Source organism: Portunus trituberculatus, chromosome 48, assembly GCF_017591435.1.
Source record: "Portunus trituberculatus isolate SZX2019 chromosome 48, ASM1759143v1, whole genome shotgun sequence".
NCBI lineage: Eukaryota > Metazoa > Arthropoda > Malacostraca > Decapoda > Portunidae > Portunus > Portunus trituberculatus.
Window position 1 is genome coordinate 8,668,836 of NC_059302.1, and position 22,408 is coordinate 8,691,243.

Here is a 22,408-nt window from a genome sequence, read left to right on the forward strand (position 1 = left end):
CCTGCCGGCTCGTGAGAATTCATTAGTCCTCTGTTACTTGTTAGCCATTGTGCATCATTCCTCGTACTGATGCAAATAAACAAGTCCTGAACTTCACTCAGAAAGTCAATGTGCTTTTGTCGAACTACTGTCAGAATATATTAATGGTGTTACTTGCTCCTTCTTATGTTTCACGACTAGTAGTGATCGCAGTTATCAAATACATCGCGGTTATCCAATACTTCATTACATAAAATCGAAAAGTCAGAATTCATTGCTACTTTATTGTTGAAGTGTTGTTGAGGTATGGTGGTGGTGTTGCTTGTTCGTGTAAGTTCATAACTGCTCCTACATATCAAAATTATCAAGTTCTTACCTTCTTGGAGTCAAAAGTCACAATACATTGCTGTACTTTTGTTAAACTATTACTAAGATATATTAATTCTACATCATTATATCAAATAGCTTTAACCCTCTTCTGCTCAAACAGATTTATTTATCTATGTTTTTTTTATTTATTTATCTGTTTTATTGTGTTCAACTATTCATTTGTTTTTGTTGTTGTTGTTGTTGTTGTTGTTTTTACAATTACAAAAATTTTCCAGTAAAGCCTTAAATACGTAAGCATTTTGGACACAAGAAATCATCAATTCGAAGAAAAAATATCAAATAAGAGATAAATTTCATACAACCAGTCCACCATCACGCCTCTGAATGGTCGCTTAGTGCCCCAGGTACACGAACACTGGCAGTCAATCATTGACTGGAGCGGCGAAGAACTTGTACGAGTCATAAATACATAAATTACCCGGCAATAAGCAGCACGTACACAACTGAACATTTATTAAAAACACAAACGATCGTAGAATTATCATGGGGTGCTGAGTGGCGGCGATCATTCACTGGTGATTCTTGTGTTCAGACGGAATCAATAGCAGCTGGTAGTGTCGGTAGGGCGGGTAATGGGTAACTTTTGTCGCTGTCTACATAATTAACTCACGCAGCAGGTGCACACGTTAACGACGCGAGTGTATTGGTAGCAGAGGCAGGGACGTGGTAGGCTGGACTAAGGGTATGTTTACAGAGCGTCGAGTCACCAATGAGCCAGTCAGGGAGGCAATCCGTCACTCCCCCTTCTCTGAATGAATAGAGAGAGAGAGAGAGAGAGAGAGAGAGAGAGAGAGAGAGAGAGAGAAATGTCGTGTTATTTTTTTTTTTTTTTTTTTTTTGTGCTGGAGGATTATGGGTCAAAAGACATCACGTATCATCCTCGCAGATTAAATTGGATTCAGTAAGACGTGTGGGTTACATCACCTGCATTCAAGTAAAGACTTATATGAACAGATTGCAAAATTTCAGATATGAAAAAGACTACTTCTTTGACACTACAGAGAGAAATCAAGCACATTAGCGGGTAAAAAATAACGACAATTGTGTTAAATTAGATTAAAGAGAACATTCTTTATTGCTATAGTATTTAATTGTTAACTATTATTAACCAGAGCTATTTTTCTTCAGTTTTTTTCTATGAAAAAGCTGGCCAAGGGCAACAAAAAATTTAAAAAAAAGGCCTATTGGATTGCCAGTTCCTTAAAGATGATAAGAGTTATCCAAAAGTCAGGGACAAGTGTCTTGAAACTTCCCTCTTAAAGAGAAAAGTCAAGTCGTAGGAAGATGGAAATTAAAAAAAACAGGCAGGGAGATCCAGAGTTTACCAGAGAAAGGTACAGTAATACACATAGTTCATCAAAAAAAAAAAAAAAAGGATAATGCAAAGTAGAAAGTCCAAAGCTACAAATTACAAAGAATGAAACTGAACACGTAAAAAGTTTGAACGATAACGCCATTCGTGAAAAATAGAAGAACATAGCTAGCGAAGAGAAGAAAATGAGTCTCAATTCCACACAGGTAATGAACTTGAAGCAGCAGCAGCATTATGTGGGTAAGGCCGCGTGGGTGGCTCAGGTGAATGGATCAGCGAGTCACGTGTATCACAGTTTACATCACCGAACTGACACACTGAGCCGTTTAGATTGCCGTGTTTACTCATAACATTACCTTGACGACAGTGTGTGTGTGTGTGTGTGTGTGTGTGTGTGTGTGTGTGTGTGTGTGTGTGTGTGTGTGTGTGTGTGTGTGTGTGTGTGTGTGTGTGTGTGTGTGTGTGTGTGTGTGTGTGTGTGTGGATATAGTCATTAAGTACAAACACCACATTATATATTCGTCACCATATTTACCTGTTTCACTGTTCATTTATGTTACCTGTGACCTTGACCTGCCACACCTCACGTTGGCTAATCTTCTCCATTCCCCCTGAGCACCATTCATCCTATCATCTGAAGCGAAAGCCTGTTCAAACACCAAGCCCACTAAGTTACCCTGGTAGTCCCCAACAAGGCAACGCCCCTCATCTGTATTGATTCCTTGAGTTAACGTACTTTTATTCTCACTATACCGCCAAGCAATTACTAATAACCACCAGAGCCTTCATTATCCCGCACGCTGTTTCGAGTTAATGATTCCACGAAAGCAACGTTAATTTTTTAGTGTGTGTTTTTTTTTCAGATCAATGCGTTTGTTTTTGCATTCCATTACGTTTTCTATTCTTCCTCCTCCGTTTCGTCGCCTCCTGTAGCTGAATCCCTAATATTTTCTTCCTTCTTGTTTCTTCCTCCTCTCCCAGCCTCTCATTGTTCGATTTATTCTTCCTTCATGTTCCATCTCGCTTTTCCTTATTCCCACCACCCTTCCATTTTATCATATTTGCTTGTTCTTGCCTTCCCCCCTCTTCATTATTCTTCTCCCTCTTCTTACGCATCCCTCCTTGTCTTTAACACCCTTCTTTATTTCTCAACTCTTGTTCTATCCACTTCTTTCTTCCCATTTCGTCTTCATCTTTTTTCTTTTTTTACCCAAACTATTTTTTTCCTCCCATTCTTTTTTTCTCCAATCACTTCTCTCCTATCATTTCCTCGGTCCAATCTTCAGTTTACTCTCTCAACAGGATCACGCAGCTAGAATGGTAATCACCGTCGTAAGGTCTGCAGGGGCGGAGGGCGATGAGGCTCAAGTCGGGTACTGCAGTGTGGTGCGAAACACTCTCCATGACTTCTGGGACTCTACCACCTTAGCAGGTCTCTCCCATTCCCGCCAGCGCCACCCCGTTATGAAACTCGTCTGGGTGCTGCTCTTCCTCGCTGGCTTGGCGGCTACTGTTTTCGATGTGTATAATGTCATCAACAACTACTCACAGAGGCCGTACAGCACGCAGGTGTGTGTACGAATTGGCTGGCTAAATAAGGCATGAGTGAACGTACTGTGAGAAAATTTAAACGGATCAACAGTTCCAGTATATATGATTAGTATATTCTTGTTTTATTCTCTTCCTTTTTTCTTCACACTCTTTCTCCTCCTCGTCATTCTCCTCATTCTTTTTTTCCTTCTCAATCTTATAACTATTTTCATTTTTGTCCTCCTTTTGTCCCTCCTCCTCCATCTTCTTTTCCCCTCATCTTATTGCTGCTGATCCTTTTAATTTCAATCCTTCTCCTCCTCCTAATAGATGAAGCCGAAGAACGTGGCTTCCACGATGCTGCCTGCCATCACTGTCTGCAACCAGAACAGCATCCAGTGCAGCAAACTTCTGTCACTCATGTTCGAAAAAATGCGAAGTGACGACATCAATCTTTCCAAGGACTTGGAGCAACTCTACCTCATCTCTCAGTGTGCCTTTAAGACCCTTAAGTGTGACTTGGTGCTGCTGGAGTACCAGAAACACCTGGAATACCTCGGGGACACTGGCAAAATCCCAGTCACGTTGATGAAGGGGGATACTTGCATGGACTGCGAGGTTATGATCAAAATGTGGAGTGAAGAGTGCGAAGAGAATCCACTGCCGCCTCAGCCTTATGATTTTTGGTGGAAGCGGAATAATTGCACTAATAACTTCTTTAATGTCGAGGGCGTTTTGAAGAGCCTGAAGCTGAACAAACTACCTGATTCCCTAGACGAGTGTCCAAGACAGCCACCTGCTCCTATGCCAGTGAGTGAAGGGAATTCATCGCTATCTTCAATGCAGACTTCCTCAGGCAATGACTCTGCCCAATTTTCACTCGACGATTTACCAGAAGGTTCCCAGGACGACTCAAGGAAATCAAGTGACGATTCCATCTCTTCAACACCAGGTCTCGATGAGCTCAGAGGCGGCACGGAGAGTAACTTGTCTCCTACCACCGACACACCCTTGAACACAGTGGACTCAGCTACAGACAGTGTCACTTCAGACAAAGCTAAGACTCCAGGGGATCCCGACGTTACAGTAAGTTAGAAATGATAGTGCTAGTCTTTATTTATGTTCTCTAATGTGCTCTTTTGTTTGTATATGTGACTTTCTTACTTCCTTCTTTATATCTTCGTTCTTCATTCTTGTTCCCTTCTATTTCTTCTTTCTTCTGTCATCACTTCTTGCCGTTTCTTGGATTGCAACATAATGTACGCTAATGCCCTCTTCTGCACAACTTTGAAACTAGAAACGCTAAGAAATTGGTCAGGATTCGGTAAAGTTTGGCCATTAGAGCTTCATTAATCCCTCACTCCGTTTCTTCTTACTTCAAAGTCTCGCCGGAAGAGGGAAGCAAAGTCAAAGCTGACAGGGGATGGCAATCTTCAAGTGTACACGAAGAAGAGAATGGAAAGCTCGCAGCAATACAATAACAAGGTCAACTTCCTAACTCAATACATGCGCCTATCCGACGACATCAAGAAGCAGCTGGGGTACTCCTTCGAAGACCTCATCCTCGACTGCAAATTCATGGGTTACAACTGCACCAATTCCAGGTCAGCTTAAGTCAGGTTATGTTAAGTTAAGCAAGATTGTTTCGCTGACAGGTGAAACACAATTGACATTACACGTTCAATATATAGAAAAGTATGTATTGCCCGGTTTTGTTAGACGGTGAAGAATTTTGAGATTAAGAGTTAAGAATAAAAAACGACATAATGTTAGGGTGACGTTAGATTTATAAACTTATGAACTGAATACTACACTGATAAGAATTATAATGCCCTTGGGTTTGTTAAATGGAAAAAAAAACCTTTGAGGTTACGAGTTGAAAATAATGCACAAAGCTATAGTGATTTGAAATGTATAAAGTTAATAGTAAACAGAAAAAGGCAGGCAAGGATAAGTTTGTGATGACTGTAATAATTGAAGGAAAAGCAAGAAAGTAACACGTGTAAATACCACACACACACACACACACACACACACACACACACACACACACACACACACACACACACACACGTACCCACCAAATTTCCCAGTCAAATATTCACACGCAAATACACGCAAACACACACACATATATACACACACATACAAACACACACACACACACACACACACACACACACACACACACACACACACACACACACCGCGTAGTGTAGTGATTAGCACGCTTGACTCACAATCGAGAGGGCCGGGTCCGAGTCACGGAGGCGGCGAGGCAAATGGGCAAGCTTCTTAATGTGTGGCCCCTGTTCACCTAGCAGTAAATAGGTACGGGATGTAACTCGAGGAGTTGTGGCCTCGCTTTCCCGGTGTGTGTTGTGTGTTGATGTGGTCTCAGTCCTACCCGAAGATCGGTCTATGAGCTCTGAGCTCGCTCTGTAATGAGGAAGACTGGCTGGGTGACCAGCAGACAACCGAGGTGAATTACACACACACACACACACACACACACACACACACACACATACACACACACACACACACACACACACACACACACACACACACACACACACACACACACACACACACACACACACACACACACACACACACACACACACACACACACACACACACACACACACACACACAGAACTTCAGTGATCAATGCAGTAATAATGAATGGGATACGTTAAAAACCTAACATTTCCTTCCTCCATTCTTCCAGCTACTTTGAAAAATACTTCTCGCCCATATACGGCAACTGCTACGTTTACAATTACGACGGGAGCGAAACTATCTCACTCTCCGGACCGATGCAGAGTAAGTCGAGCTTGAAAAATTAGATGATAAATAAATATGAAGGTATTAGTTCTCAAATACAGTGATGGGTTAATGGAATAGGCTCAGTAATCAGGGCGTTAGTGTTGAGTTATTAGGGAGCTTTAGAAGAAGATTAGACATATTTTTGAATAATGAGGATGGTAGATGGAAATATTGCAAAATGTATTCTTTTATTCATCAGTAGTTTTCTTGTAGACGCTTATAAAGACTTCACGCATTACTTCTGATGTTGCTCATTGTTTCATATCGCAGTGAAAGGTTTAACATACAACAACAAGCACCAGCGAACATTAATGCACTGATATCAATAACACTGCAACTCCATGACTTTCTACCGCTTGACTGGCTTTTCTTACATATACTTCTCTTGATATCTCTCCTCTAATAGGTTTCTCGCTTCTGATCAACGTGCATCAAGAGACGTATCTGCCGGAGCTACTGACGGAAAAGCTTGGGGCGCGGGTTGCCATCCACCACCCCATGACTCACCCCAGCATGGAGGACGAGGCCACAGATCTTAGCCCCGGCACGGCCTCCACCATCGCCATCAGAAAGGTAGGAAGCCAGACAGAGAGGCACAAAATACGAGGTAAGATTGGGAGAGAGTATGAGGATGTTAGACAAGGTGAGACGCAACACACAAGATAAGGCTGGGCTGGGAGGAGCTTAGAGTATTAACCAAAGCGAGATGCAACACTTTAGAGACTGAAGATCACTAGGATAGGAAACTAAATGATCCGCAGATTGTAAAGTAATTGAGCTAAAATTAGACGCAGTCAGATGAGTTAAGAATAAGAAGAGTGTGGGAATGTAAACTTTGAAGATCACGTGGATAGAAAACTATGTGATTTGCAAATTTTGGACTAATTATGAAGTTATTTGGTAACTTTTCATTAGGTTTTATATTACATGTGCGCAGAATAATACATGCAGTTAATCTTCGCCTTTCAAAAACTTTCAAAGACTCGACTGGTGAAGAGGAAAGTGATAAGAAAATAAAGTTTGGAAGTCATGGCGAGATGGTCACAACGATGCAAAGGAACACCACTAACATATCCTGCCGATCAAAACACACATTATCATCTACGTCATTCCTCCTCCGCTCAAAATTAATACATAGATACGAAAATAAAATAAAACAAAACATTCTGCGCAAATTAATGCATCTCACACCACCAGTTTTGAACACCTGTGTCTCCTGCAGGTGGAATACACGCGTCTCACGTCCCCATGGAGCAGCAACTGTACTAGCAGGTGGAACGTGACAAGTTACCACCCTCCCTCAAACACAGACAACCTGGACCAGGGAACAATTTACTCTTATTCAGTAAGTAACCTTTCTCCTCTCCTATTCAAAATTGATTACTCAAGTTCTCGTTGGTGTCTTCGTTCCACTTGAAAATTTCAGTAACTTTCATAAAACGTATGTAAATCAATAAAGATTTTTTTTTTTTCACTCACGCTGCAGAACCCTTAACAAAATGTCATTTGAATCCCGAGAACACACGTCAAAACTCTAACACCTCTCACGAGAACTGTGTCGAGTAATCATGCTAAGGCACTAAATTGTTTGAGAATGCGTTCTCAGTTTCTTACAGCCCATATACGGAAGCTTTCCTTCCACAGACGTGCCTCAATATGTGTGCGCAGAGGATGTTCGTAGACTACTGTGGCTGCGTGCATCCTCTCCTCCCGCAATCCTTCATTTACTCTGACAAGTCTTACAAGAATATAGACATCTGTAATCTTACTTCTAACCGTAAGTTCATTATCACTTGATCTCAATAAATTTTCAATATATTATAAGAGCAGCCCTGACCTCATCTAGCGCTCAGGTTTCTAACATTCGTTGATGTAACTAAGGAATGTGTTTCTTTATTTCACAATAGTTTAGTTGAATTGCGGTTTCTCTACAGACGAAGACACCATCTGTCAGAAATCGATGCTCAGCTCTACGTCCTCCTACCTCCTCAGTTCCCACGAGTGTGACTGTAACCTCGCCTGCAGGTGTGTGTGTGTGTGTGTGTGTGTGTGTGTGTGTGTGTGTGTGTGTGTGTGTGTGTGTGTGTGTGTGTGTGTGTGTGTGTGTGTGTGTGTGTGAACCCACTCTCTGATTCACCTATACTACTTTATTCCTGTGACATACTCATCCCCTTCTCTGACATCCTCCAAGCAGTATTCTATTAACTACACATCTTCCACGCAGCGAGACAGTTTACCAGAAGATGGTCTCGAGCACAGCGTGGCCACCAAAAGTCTCCAAGGTAATTCTCTAATCTAATCTCTGTCCAGTGCTCACTTAAGACTTCAGACTAAGAATCATTCAACATACCAAAAAAAGAGGGTAAGATTAGCTTGTGTTGGTGAAAGAGTGATCCTGATTCTAAGATTTTCATCACTGTCATCTATAAATTTGTGCTCCTAAGCATTTTACATATACACACACATTTATCCTCCTCTAACTTCACTCACCTCTTTGCTCTCAGCTCTCGGTACACACGACTTACAACATGAATAACAACAAGGTAACGGAGAACCTGCTGGTGCTGGATGTGTTCTTTCAATCCCTCATCGCTGACTACGTGGAGGAAGAGGCGGATTACCCGGTCAGTGGAATCTAACCTAACATAACATAAAATAGCCTAAACTAAATCTAGGCTAGTTTAACCTAATATAATTTGAAATCGATCCTGATCTAACAACGTTATATAACTTAATATGATCTAATTTACCTTAATATAGCCCAACTTGACGTAATATGACCTGACCTAAACTAACTTAACATAACCTAACCTAACCAAACCTGATCTAACCGTGATCTAACTTAAGCTATTCTAATCTAACTTAAACTAGAATTACCTAACAACCTAAACTAACCTAACCTGACCTGACTAGCCTAATTTTATGACTATCACGTCCTTGTAATTCAATGAAAACTTTCAGAACTGTTGTGATTTATACGTAGAATTTTAAAATAAGCCTATAAAAACTATCATAATATTTGGTGCATTGATATTAGTTATAAATAATCTAAGTTCAAAGTGAATAACGGCAAAGGCAATATTCTGATATTCCTGTGTGTCTTGGTAACCACAGACCTCAAGACATAGATGAGTGTTCTAATTCATATCAGCAAGCACTAATCTTCCTAAGCTACAGCAGAGATAATAGAAGCATTTCAGATACTCTTCTTAACCATTATAAAAGTTGAATGACTCATATAAGTGCAGGATTTACATTATCAGGGTTGTAATAGACGTCTGGACAATCTTTTTCTCCTATAACAAGAGCAAAAGTTTCATTCCATCGCCTTCTGAAACGAATTACACGCCATGAAATCAATACAAATCCAAGACTGACGAGCCTTCAATTCTGTTATTCCCTTCAGTACATCAACTACCTGGTGAGTGATCTGGGAGGCGCCCTGTCCCTCTACCTCGGCATCTCCATCATCCTTCTCATGGAGTTCGTTGAGTTCCTCCTGTGCCTCGTCTACAACTCGTTCCTCTACTGTCTGGGTTGCTATTCGCCGCCCCAACATGAGTCTCCTGCGCGAGAACCAATGAAGTCCTCAGTCGCTCCTGCAGCTCAGCCCAAGCCACCCTCTGACCTCAGCATCACCACCAACACCACTGTCGCCGACCTCAACTACCTCAGGAATCTTTACGGTAAGGATGGAACTGACTAGTGCAGCTAACTTGGTATTAAGTGCAAAAGAGGATGCCACAAATAGTGAAAAACGACGAAAGAAAGTATATGAAAATAAATCATATCTTTATGCTAGACAGGTTATCCCACAAGGCACCACACATACAGACACATATACATACATCATTCACATTCTTTACCCCGTCTGCCATCAGTGAAAAACAAGTAAAATAAGAAAGTAAAAAATTTCCAATTAAGTTAGCCATTTTAGTTCATGAAATAGACCAACGCATAAGGAGATTTAGAACAAGAATCAGAGAGGGAAGGTTCTTATTAAAGTGTTCAGGCTCTCGTTACTTTTGTCTTCCTCAGGGCTGGAGAGGCTGCTGGAGGTACTGTCCACACATGACACTCATAATACTCCAAACAACTTCAGGAGCTACAAATCCAATGTGTTTGACGGGGCTTTTCATCAGTGAGTGCCTGAGCTCCTGCCTCCAACCACCATCATCACCACCAACAACAATACCATCAACACCACCACCACCACCACCACTACTAATACCACCAACACAACCACCACCACCACTACCACCACCACCACCACAGTCTGCTCTCTACTGTGACATGAGCTCCAAAATTGTTTGTTACCATGTCTTTCTTTCCCCGTTTTCTCCCTACTTTTCCTCCCACGTTCTTTTCTCCCTCTTTCCTTTCACTCCTGTCACTGCTTAAGCTTCTCATCTGTTTCTTTCCCTATACTATAAACAGCAGTGAAGTAAATAAAGAGGATGAGGTGAGGTTGTGTCGGCGAAGCAGTGAGCCTGATTCCAAAAGTGCCCTTAGATTTGTTATCATTGTCACCTATATACTTGTATTCATAAGCACTACTGCACAATTTGCTCAGGAAATTATTATAGTTGAGGATAAATAAACGTATTATGTCTGTTAAAGTCCTTGGTATTGAGGAAAGTAACGGGATGTAGAGTAATGGTTATCATATTAGATGAGTTGCCAGGATGGGTTTGAGGATGTACAGATTGTGTAGTCCTCCAGCAAGTACGCGACGAGGACAATTGCCTAGGAGGCCTCATGACAGAAAATAACATACGTGGAACTTATCATATACGTGTTAAGACTGTTAATTCAGTATCAAATATAGTTTCTTGCAAATCATTTTCCATCTGTTTCCTCCTCGCGAAATCTGATTCCCTATATAGACTTTAGGTTTTCTTTTATAATAAGGCAAACATCAAGGAAATGTTAACACCGCTGTGGTTTCTTATAGCGTATGTGAATGGAAGCTTAAGAGTTATGGCGTCCTTCATTTTATTCATTCTGCGTCATATTGTTCAGTTTAATATTTTCATAATTACATTCATAACTGTATACTTTCCCTGAGGAAGAATTTGCATAAGAGACGCTGTGATGGTTGTACGGCACAGCTTGTTCAAGGTGAAGACGACCTGACTGGAATTAATACTTGCTCTATATGATTAATCCTGTTTCCTCTCCTTCCTCCTTTTGAATCTTGTCAGTCCAGGTGACGTGGGTCCGCCAGCCCCAGAACTCTGCTAACCTGTCTTCACACCTGACACTGGAACTAGAGCTACCTTACGGGACGCGGTGACTACGAACAGATTCGAGTGATATATGGTTACCAATGAATATAATCATGTAAGATAAATAACATAGCAATCTTTAACAAAACTGCGACTTTGAGGATTTGAGCAGCCTCTTTGTATCTCTCACCTCCAAAAATGTGACTGTTGTTCCTTCTGTGTATGAAATAATTCTTAGGCATGTTTTCGTCACCCCAACAAGTGAACGACGAATCAACATGTTAAGAATTGGTAGAGAAAGAAGGCAATTATCTATACTGCACCCGTCTTTTGCTGACATTCAGGATATTATCAAATATTTACATGGGTACTGAGCCTCACAAGATGAAGAAAGAGGTTAACTTGATTTTTCTCGGTAAACAAACACTCGAGAGAATAGTGCTAAAAGGGAGTGACTAAAACACTATGTTGATAATTATGGTGAAAACTTCTCATTAATGAAAGTGTTCAGCCAGTGAGGATTAATATTTGGATCTACACTCTGATTTTGTAACAGTCAGAAGGATTTTCTGGTCCTACAGTAAAATCACGTACTCTGAAGATCATTATAATGATAATAATGAAGATAAGGATAATGATACGATATAATCACAAAAAACACTCATGGAAACCCCAATGACTTCCACTAGACCCTGTTTAAGATCATCATCACCCTAGCCTCATATTTTGAAAGGCTACAAATGTTCTCTAACCTAAACTATTATTCAAAAGCTACAAACCATTACTAAGGCTCTCATAGAAAAGAATATGATAATGATAATGATCCCCTCTCTCCATTACGACTGACTCCCCCCTAGCAACCTTCATGTCCCTTAATTAATGACCAGTCTTTCCCCTCCTTCTCTACTAACGTAACACTGCCCACTCCTGCTCCCCCCACATCTTCATCCTCCTCCACATCCTACTCCTTCTCTACCTGCCCCCTACAACACCGTCACTCTTGATGTTCTGGCTGCACACGTGACCGAAGCGTGCTGATGAAGGTACATGGCTGACCACCTGACCACCTGATCACCTGACGACCGTTCCATGCTAGAAGTAAGCCTGCACATGTCTCCTTCTCTCGCTTGTACCTTTTGAGTAATTGTGTAAGAGAGAACTGGTGTTTGATTTGGTGGCTGACTCGTGTTTAGTGGTTGAACAGTTAATATGTGTGTTTTCTATCTGTATTTTAAGTGTATTCTCCGTCTCTCTTCGCTCTCCATAGTCAATTTCGGAAGGATTAATTGTGTTCCAGATGTCAGCAGAGAGATTAATGAAGTTTACTTTTTTCTTCTTTTACAGGGAGAGGTTGAAAATTATCTATGTTTATTTGTGGCTAAGTTCGAAGTTCTTCGGAAGAGTAAAATTACCTGTTGATTAATGAAGGTTTCTTTTTTTAATGATGTTTTTCATTATTTTTTTTTCGGCATCTTCTCGCTCCTCAAGCCTGTCGCGAACCCTGAGGAAGAATGCTGCTGAAAATTCAAGGCTGACAACTACTCGTATACCAGTCCTTTGATCCCTTTTCTCTCTCTCTCTCTCTCTCTCTCTCTCTCTCTCTCTCTCTCTCTCTCTCTCTCTCTCTCTCCTTGTTTTTTTTTTCCACATCTGGTAACGGACTTTGCGGTGTCTCATCTTCTCATTTTCGAAGGAATATTCTAGCTAACTCAAGGCTGACAACTTGATACCAGTCCTTTGATATTTTTTCTATCTCTCTCCCTCTCCATCACTTTCTTTTTCCTTCTTCTTTTTTACTTATACATCTAGTAACGGACTTTACCGTGTCTCATTTCTTTTTAACTCCTTCAGTACTGGGACGCATTTCTGCCTTGAGTTTGGGTATGATTGCACGATTTTATTTACATTAGAAAGGGTCTATGGAAGTAAGAAGATTAATGGTCGGAGTCTTCACTATTTCAATCCCTGTGTAAGTTTTTGAAGTTGTGTAAAATCACTAAATAGTAACCTGAATTAATATGGAAAGGCGTCATGATACTAAAGAGGATAATATTTAGTGAGGCTGGAGGAATACTCTAGTAAACTCAACGCTGATAGTTATTAGACCTTCGATTCTTTTTATCGTATCTAATCTGCCTACCCATCTTTTATTCACTTTTATTATACTTCAGTCGTTGCACTTATTAATCAACACACTAGTAACAGACTTTTGCGTGCTTCATCTTATTATAACATTCACTACACCAATAAGAGACTTTACAAACCCAACACTGACTACCACTCCCGCGTTTTTCAATCATTTGTGCATCAAGGGACACAGTTTCATGTTCCTCTTCTTCTCATTCCAACGTTTACTCGTGTATTGAGACACGCGTCCTTGATCTGAGTAACTAAGCTGCAGGTCTGGTCCACAACTATCAGGAAGGAAAAGGAGCGTTTGTTTATTCAAGTTCTCCCTAAACGCCAATTTATCGAGTCAAGGGAAAAAATCAGAGGGCAGACTTAAAGAAATATAAAGCGACATAATACATACATGAACAAAACCTTTACAGGCCACTTACCTGCCACAGCTTACAATACCTTAACAAAACCAGCATAGAGAGCGACCCACGTGGCTTCTGTAACGAGTATAATTATCACTGAGAGCAAAAGTAATAAGTGACACGGGAGATTTAATAAAAGTGACCTCCCTCTCGGCATTGACTTGTGCTTGTGTGAACGTTGCCGCTGCCCACTCCCGTCCCTTATATGAGCCGCGGCCGCCCACACGCTGCCCGGACCACAAAGCGTGATAAGTGTCCCTCGTCCCGCCCGCCGCAGCCTGGTGTCAACGGAGGCTTTTATGGGAAGACTCAAACTATAATGCATTTTGACTAAACTATATATCACTGTGTGTGTGTGTGTGTGTGTGTGTGTGTGTGTGTTTCACTGTTTGATCTGCTGCAGTCTCCTCTGACGAGACAGCCAGACGTTACCCTACGGAACGAGCTCAGAGCTCATTATTTCCGATCTTCGGATAGGCCTTAGACCAGGCACACACCACACACCGGGACAACAAGGTCACAATTCCTCGATTTACATCCCGTACCTACTCACTGCTAGGTGAACAGGGGCTACACGTGAAAGGAGAGACACCCAAATATCTCCACCCGGCCGGGGAATCGAACCCCGGTCCTCTGGCTTGTGAAGCCAGCGCTCTAACCACTGAGCTACCGTGTGTGTGTGTGTGTGTGTGTGTGTGTGTGTGTGTGTGTGTGTGTGTGTGTAGTTTTTTTTTTTTTTTGGTGCCTGCCCAAAGCACAGTGAACGATAATGAGTTTCCACACAAGGTTGCGTCCGGCTAAAGATCAAATTTACAAGGGTACATCTTCGTCACTGTCTCACCTTGCCCTCTTGCAGCTCCCCAACTCCCCAGCCTCCCCCAGCCTCTTCGAATGTCTCTCTAGCCTCCCTCACCGCCTCGTAATCTGCCAGTCTGCCCCAGCCTTCCATAGTCCCCCCAGCCTCCATCTGTCCCTAGTCTCCCCCAGTCCTTGCCGCCCCTCACATCCTCACTTACCATCCCCCAGGTTCTCCTCCACTACACCTCCTCTTACCTCCACCAGCCACATTCTCTTGCCATCCTGTCCTAACCCCCAGATCATCCCCCCCTCGCCTCCTTCGCTGCCCCTTCAACCCTACCAAGCTCTCTGGATCATCTCAAACCTTTTTTTTTTTTTATCTTCTGCCTCCCTCAAGGACTCTTTAAGGACTCTCTAATCTATTTTCTCTTTGTCCTTCATTTCTTCCCCCTTCCCATACCTGGTCTTGTGTCTCCTCTCCATCTCTCAGGCTTCAGAATGTTCCTTACTCATCCCTCTTAACAGGATCCATATATTCGTCTGTCTCTATGTTGTCCGTCTGTTCTCCGTTTTCGTCTCTCCATCCCACCATATGTGGTTCTATCTTCATCCTGTTCTTCAACCTCCCTCCAAGCATACTCTCAAGGTGAACGAGGGATACTGAAGTGTGTTACTCTTCCTCACTGCAAACTATTACCTGCCTAAGTCAAATGTCTTCTTCTTCAGCGCACTTTCTCCCACGCACTTTCGCCCACTTTCCCGTCTCCTCTCACACTTCACCCATCTCTACACGCCATCTTCCCATACAAAGTCACCCAATACTCCTTCTCTACCTCTAGAAACACCTCCAAGCCTTCATATCCCATTCAAATCCCTACTTTCTCCTCCCTTCACGCATGACTAAGCCTTCTTTGTATTTCTTCCCTCAAACACTAGTCCTTGCTCCCCTCATACGCCCTGTTCCTAAATCCATACACCTCATCCTTTGTTTGTCCATTCTTGTCCTGGCGACCTTCAACTCAGTTTCTCCACGCAAAGAAACCCTCGCATTCTCCTCGCCAGCTTGAAGTCTTAGAGCATAAAAAGTAATTGAAAAGATACGTGGTTAGTTGTTTTCCGTTCAAATAAAAAGGAACTAATCGCTATTTTATGCAAGACAATGATCTCGCTCCGAGGTCAGAAAGGGCAACAGAGGCCGTCACGAGTGTTTATGTTGTCACTAGCACCCTCGGTCAGCCACTGGTTCCTTCATACATCCAAGCTTGAATCCCACTGGCCGAGGTACACCAGAGCTCGTGTGCTTCGTGCCGCCATTGGCTGATGGGTCGGCACGGGGCGGGGCATCTAAACTCCTAGGTTGGGTTGAGGAGGGAAAGGACTTTAGTGTCAAGATGGTTACGAAAGCCTTAACATTGGTGGTTCTCGCTCTCGTGTTGACTCTTGTAACAGCGCCAGACACCGAGGACGGGAAGGACACGCCGCTGAGGACACAACGCACAGAGCAGAGTAGGTGACCCCACTGCCTTGCCTGCCACGGTCTGTCCAAGCTTATCTTAGTGCTCGTTGCAGAAATCCTTCCAAACAAAACGTAATGAGAGATGTAAATTTCTAGAGTTACGTAATCGCTTATATCAAAAACAAAATGAAAACAGCGAAACATCTTCACCACACAGACCTTTCAATATACTAAGAAATACAGTCAGGTAGTTTTAAGACTTGTTTTCTATAAATATAACGGTTTTCCAAGACATGTAAATACGCTACGGGACTTTTTCCTTTCCGTGTGACTCGCTTTGCCGGAAAGAAAACAAGAAAGGCTTGCTACGCTTCGCTATGCATCGCTTCCCTGGCTCTTGACTTGCTTTCTTTCGTGACTCCTGCTTAGAACCAGAATGGGGGAGGGTCAAGGCCCATCAGGTCACGGGTGGTGTGGGTGGGGGTTGGGGGCTGGTTGACCTAGTGAAGGAAGTCTCGGAAACCTGATTCTTTGCCTACAGGTGTGCGTGCAAACACAAACACACACACACACACACACACACACACACACACACACACACACACACACACACACACACACACACACACACACACACACACACACACCTTTACATTCCCAAAGCATCTTAAGAATACATCTGCAAACCGTTTTTCTACTTTTACATCACCAGGAAACAGTTTAACAGATACAAAAAAGTGGCAATGAAAGGAAGAAAAGCAGCAAGGAAGGTAGGTTAGAAGTTAAGAACCTATCAAAAAAAGGGAGGAAGAAAAATAAGATACTGAAGGAAGGAAGGAAACAAGCAGCGGGCACTGAAAGAAGGAAAGGGAGGAAGAAGTTGGCGAAAGTGAAGTTTATTGAGCCAGCAAAGGACAAAAAAATTCAGGACAATAATACATCACAGAAAACGTGTTTATTTTACTTTGTGTGTGTGTGTGTGTGTGTGTGTGTGTGTGTGTGTGTGTGTGTGTGTGTGTGTGTGTGTGTGTCGGTAAGGGTATTAGCTTCACGGGAGTTGAAATCAAATAAGGCACAAAACATTAGCATTCAAGAGGCAGAGAGAGAGAGAGAGAGAGAGAGAGAGAGAGAGAGAGAGAGAGAGAGAGAGGACGAGGCGGGATTTATAAAAGCTCGGTATCTACTGTTTTATTGAAGTTTCCCTAGTGGCAAGGTGCTGCTGAGTGGCTGCGTACAGAGAGGCGCGCTGGGAGGTCCTGTTTGTTGAGGCGGGGAAATAAAAAGATACACACCAACACACTTACGGACATAAAAAGCAGCTGCCTACTTAAAAAAAAAAGTGGTGCTGTAAAATGTACTCAAACACTATACCTAGAAAAAACAAACTCCTCTCATGATATGCTATTTTACGTTTTCTGCTCTGACCTCCTCGCTTCCCTCGTCTGTTCTTTCACACTCGGTCATTACAGCGCAACAAAGCTACGGTCATTACAGTAAAAACTCGCGTACAAAAAACAGCTCCCTTGCACGTTCGTCTCAAGGGAAGCGAGTCCTCCTCAGCTCCCTCTCACCTCAGAAAAACCCGCCGCCACACAGAGTGAGCGACCTTGAAGGATATGGCCGTTCACTGTCAAGTTCATGGGCATGTTGAGTCCGCCAGTGATGCCTCCACATTCACGCCTTTACGGGATGACCTACATTACTCTATTTACTCATTATTACGGTGTTCTCTTCACAATATTCTCAGCCACCTCATCTCCCAGACTCAGCGTTCCTCTCCCCCAACGCTCGCCACACGCCCGTGGTACACTATATTATCATTCCTAAGCATGGGTACTTGAACTAATCTCCGGGCCATGACGTGAATAACAAGGCGAGGCTCACTCATGTTACTGCCTCCGAGGTGGCGAAGTGGCAGGTCTCGCGGAGGCCTTGAACGGACAACATAATATTTGGGGTCAGCGACCACGCTACACCACAGCTTGAGTCCCCGCCAAAACTCCTGCGGCTGTGGACCACATTCGAGTTGTTATTTACTTGTGAATACTCTGCAGCGCTCATCCCTTTCGACTTATAAGGTTAGCTGCTTGTCATGATAACCCGAGCCAGACATGACTATGTTGTATCGTTAATATTCATAGCCGTGTCCCTTCTTTTCTATCATCTTCCTTCCCTCGCGACGCTGTTCAGCCTAACAAGGGCATACTATCACTATACACGACAAGACGATGTATTGTCCTCCTGTGTGCACTTTATGATCAAGCCTATCTCCTTCACCCTCTTCCTCTCCCTCTCGTTCTCCCTCTCCCTCTCCTGCCTACCGCCTCCCATACTACAGCCTCAAATCATGACTTTCTTTCCCTCCCTCACTCCTATGTCCTCCATATCCCCGTTATTTCAAGTTTTCCTTCCGAGTCACATGTGTCTTGCTAATACTGGTTCTCTTTTCTAAACACCGATCAAACAGGTCCAGGGGAAGTTTCTTTGCTTACTGATTGACATGCAACACCTCACTCCGCCACCACATTCATATTCGTGTCTTTATGCTCATGTTAATGTTTTGCAATATGAGCTGTGTACATATTTCGAGTGAAAGGACGTCGAGTAGTCGAGATGAACTAACTACCAGATCCCAGATGGAATGAGGGCGTGATTATGTAGGGAAAGTGGAGCGGTTTTTTTTTTTTCTTTTTCTCAGCCTCTACGTAAGCCAGGTAAAATGAAGGTTTCCATTCAGCGCCAGACACAGACCAGCTGGAATCCTCATTATATCTTACACAAAAACAACACTGAAGCACGAGACAGCCATGCACTTCATCAAACCACCACCACCACCTGGCACAGAAAAGAGTAAGAAGTAGATCGGATAAAAAGCACGAAAGAAAAAAATCAGGTCGTGAAAGTTTTGCCATGACAAGAAGATTGAGCAGAGGCGCGGCATTGACCCTTCCCTCCGTGGGGCATGTGACAACCACGGCGCAGGGTGTAAACTGCGCAGCACCACTATTCGAAACTACCCAGCGGAGCGGCAGAGGTAGCAAGAGGATGGGAGGGTGGGGTTGATGGGGGTGAGAGATGATAGGGGGAGGCGGCGGACGGATAGAAGGGGGAGGAAGGGGGTTAACTGTCTGAGTGATGAAGGGGGATGGGGTTGAGTGGGAAGCAGTGGGATGGGGGGATGGGGGGAAAGAGGAGCTGCCGGCCCAGGTCAGTCACCTTGCACAACACCCACCGTCGGTTGGCCTCGTCTTGTCCACCACCACCACCGCCACCAGACCTGTTCTCCTGGGGCAAGGGAGGAGGGAGGCGAGGAAAAAGAGGAGGGTGAGGATAACGATGATGAGGAGGAGGAATAAGAAGAGGACAATGAGACGGAAGAGGAGGAAGAGGAAGAGGAAGAGGAAGAGGAAGAGGAGGAAGAGGAGGAGGAGGAGGGGAGGAGAAGAACAAGGTGTATGAATGGAAGCAAGGGAAGAGGTGAAACGAGGAGATAGGGATAGTGAGAAAAAGAGGAGGAAGTGCGAGGCGGGAGGAGAAAGAGATACAGGACGCGGAATGACAAGTGTGCTAATTCCTTGGGCACTCACCCCCAAACCTAGACTCGTTACACTTATGGTCTGCCCTCCCATCCCTCATCACCCAGGCAGGACACTCACAAGGAACTCCCCACGCACACACGCACTACTTGAATCGTCGCTAGAGGCTCGTGTACCCGCAGGTGATAGGGACGGAAGAGGAAGCTGCTGTCGATGACCTAACCTTAACTGACTATGGACGTGTCTTCTCAGGCTTCCCGTTCATTTACGTACCTCGTGTTAATTAAAAAGCAACACATGAAGGGCAGAGAAGATAGGGAGAATAGGTAAGGGAGAGAAAAGGAAGGATTAACGCTACTAGAATCTGAAATACAAGAAACTTAGACGATTTTTAGATAAGAGAATACTCGTAAATGAAAAAAAAAGTGAAGATGTGTGGAAAGTCGATATTACCCCCAGCGTCACATGAAGAGTAAAAAGTGGATAGGGAAGAGTAAGTAAGGGCGGAAAGAAATTAAATTACTGTTATCTGAATCTGAATAGCAAAAAAGTTATACGATTTATTTAGAAAGAAAACAGCAAGTGAGGAAAGAAAGATGTAGACGAAAAGAGTCACATTAGCTATTTGAAACTGAACCGCAGGGAAGTTAGAAGAAGTTTAGATCAAATAAGAAATAAGAAAAGGTGAGGAGGGAAAAAAAAAAAACTTCAAAAAGGGTCGCCAGCACCTTCACCTTCACCACACCTGTACCTGAACCGCAGGGAAAGAGTCCTACCTGGAAAGGATATAACGCAGAGAAAGAGGGAGACAAGGTTATTCAAGGTCAAAAGAACGAGTCTTGGTACACGTTTGTAACTCCCTAAGGTAATGTTCCTTAAATAGACTTGCTTATATTTTTTTTCCTTTTATTTTCTTATCAATACATATGCTTTATCTTACCTGCTATTTTTTTTTTCACTCCCACTCTCCCGCACTCCCGCCAATCTAACACCCACGGCTCCTCACAGGCTCTAATCTTATCTCAGTGTGGTTACGTCATTCCAAACAGCAGACCTTCGTATCAAACCTTCTTTCTCTCTGTCTGGTAATAAATCAACATAAGATTAATACTTCACGATGAAACCTTCTAGCGCATTAAGTATAGTGACCAGTCAGCTGCCTCTCTCTCTCTCTCTCTCTCTCTCTCTCTCTCTCTCTCTCTCTCTCTCTCTCTCTCTCTCTCTCTCTCTCTCTCTCTCTTTTCTCTCGCTCACTCATAAAATTTTTCTTTTTTTTCTTTTTTGCAAGGTATTTTATAATGTCTTTCTGTTATTTCCTCGCTTTATTCCCCAGGTTTCTCTCTCTCTCTCTCTCTCTCTCTCTCTCTCTCTCTCTCTCTCTCTCTCTCTCTCTCTCTCTCTCTCTCTCAGCCACTCTTTCATTAAGGCCGTTTTTTTCGATGTATTTTTCGTTTTATTTTTTTTCCCTCACTTCTCCAGAATTTATTTTTCAGTTTATTCCAAAGTTTTCTCTTCGTATCTCACTTCTTACTTCCAGTCTGCTTATTTTCCTATTCTATCTTACCTCCTTGCTTTTCCACCTTTCTTCTCTCTTTTACCTCTTCAGTACCATGACGCGTCTTCATATTTATTCTGCTTATTATATAGTGATTTTATTCAGCTCTAAAACCTTATGTGGGGATTAAAATAATGAAGACTCTGGCTATTAATCTTCTGACCTCCATAGATCCTTCCTAATGTCAATAAAATCGTTTAATCATACCCAAGTACTGAAACAATCAATTTTACATTATACAACCCCATACGCATCTTTTTCCTCTCTTTCTTTCCCTCCTTCAGTTAAATTTCAATCCAGTTTTCCCGTTTCTCTCTCCGATTTCTTTCCGTGTCGTCTTGAGTCCGTCAGTGAGCGGCAGGGCAGAGGTGTGTCGTGTTTCAGTCATCCGCTCAGGTGTCAATCTTGTCTCGTTCTACCACAAGGGCGTCCCTCGTTATTTGGAGTCAGGGTGGCGTAAACGACCTCTTCACCCTCTCCTCTCCCTCAGAACCTCTCCGCGACCCCCTCACGACTCCTCTCTTCCCTCTACACGAGTCTGTTTGGGTAATGACAGGTCTGGTAATGATAGGCTGAGAATAATGACTGCTTTCCACACAACCTCTCTATATTACCAGCCTAAAGACTCTTAAGTTTCCCTTCCCTTAGCTGCCTTTATCACTTCCCCCTCACACACACACACACTAGTCTTGAAATCCTCGCCTCTTCTTTAATAGCAGGTGGATAAGAAAACGAAGGAAATAAACGTGAATTTCTTATGTTTTTTTTTATTTTCTGATAACACGGTGTTTTCATTCTGGTTGTTCATTTAAGTAGTAGTAGTAGTAGTAGTAGTAGTAGTAGTAGTAGTAGTAGTAGTAGTAGTAGTAGTAGTAGTAACAATGATGTAAAATAAGAAGAGTTTAATTGTTTTTATTGAGCTGCAGAAAACGACTAGGAAGGGGTGGGAGGGTAAGGGTAAGGGAGGGGAAGGGATGGGGAGGGGAAGGGATGGGGAACTCTATCCGTAAGAAACATTATACTTTCAGGGTGCAGAAAAGAAAAAGAAAAAAGGATGGTCTACGATTTTTCAGATTCCTTCTACCTTGGTTTTTTTTTTTTTTTTACTTTTTGCTAATGGACTCCTAAATTAGACCGTCTGTGTATTTAATTTCTTCAATCATCATAAGTAGTAGTAGTAGTAGTAGTAGTAGTAGTAGTAGTAGTAGTAGTAGTAGTAGTAGTAGTAGTAGTAGTAGTAGTAGTAGTA

The 22,408-nt window shown here is 42.8% G+C and overlaps 2 protein-coding genes across 2 annotated transcripts in view; both read left to right on the top strand.

The window, feature by feature from the left end:
* The first annotated feature begins 2,998 nt into the window (after positions 1-2,998).
* LOC123498403 lies at positions 2,999-11,100 on the top strand. Its single transcript, XM_045245510.1, has 12 exons — positions 2,999-3,250; positions 3,542-4,297; positions 4,595-4,815; positions 5,946-6,040; positions 6,450-6,616; positions 7,266-7,388; positions 7,688-7,820; positions 7,978-8,068; positions 8,268-8,325; positions 8,548-8,667; positions 9,450-9,729; positions 10,082-11,100. The coding sequence occupies exons 1-12, from the start codon at positions 2,999-3,001 to the stop codon at positions 10,186-10,188; spliced, it is 2,403 nt and encodes an 800-aa protein (XP_045101445.1). The 3' UTR covers positions 10,189-11,100.
* Positions 11,101-15,987: 4,887 nt separating this feature from the next.
* Positions 15,988-22,408, top strand: part of LOC123498613 (transmembrane protease serine 9-like) — a 53,308-nt gene continuing 46,887 nt past the window's right edge. Inside the window, exon 1 of the mRNA XM_045245884.1 lies at positions 15,988-16,118. Within this exon, the coding sequence (XP_045101819.1) occupies positions 16,004-16,118 (115 nt within the window). The 5' untranslated portion in view covers positions 15,988-16,003. The remainder of the gene's footprint in view (positions 16,119-22,408) is intronic.

Coding starts and splice junctions, on each gene's coding strand:
- LOC123498403 (XM_045245510.1), top strand. CDS start 2,999: ATGGTAATCACCGTCGTAAGGTCTGCAGGGGCGGAGGGCGATGAGGCT. Junction 3,251..3,541: donor AGAGGCCGTACAGCACGCAG/GTGTGTGTACGA, acceptor TCCTCCTAATAG/ATGAAGCCGAAGAACGTGGC. Junction 6,617..7,265: donor CCACCATCGCCATCAGAAAG/GTAGGAAGCCAG, acceptor TGTCTCCTGCAG/GTGGAATACACGCGTCTCAC.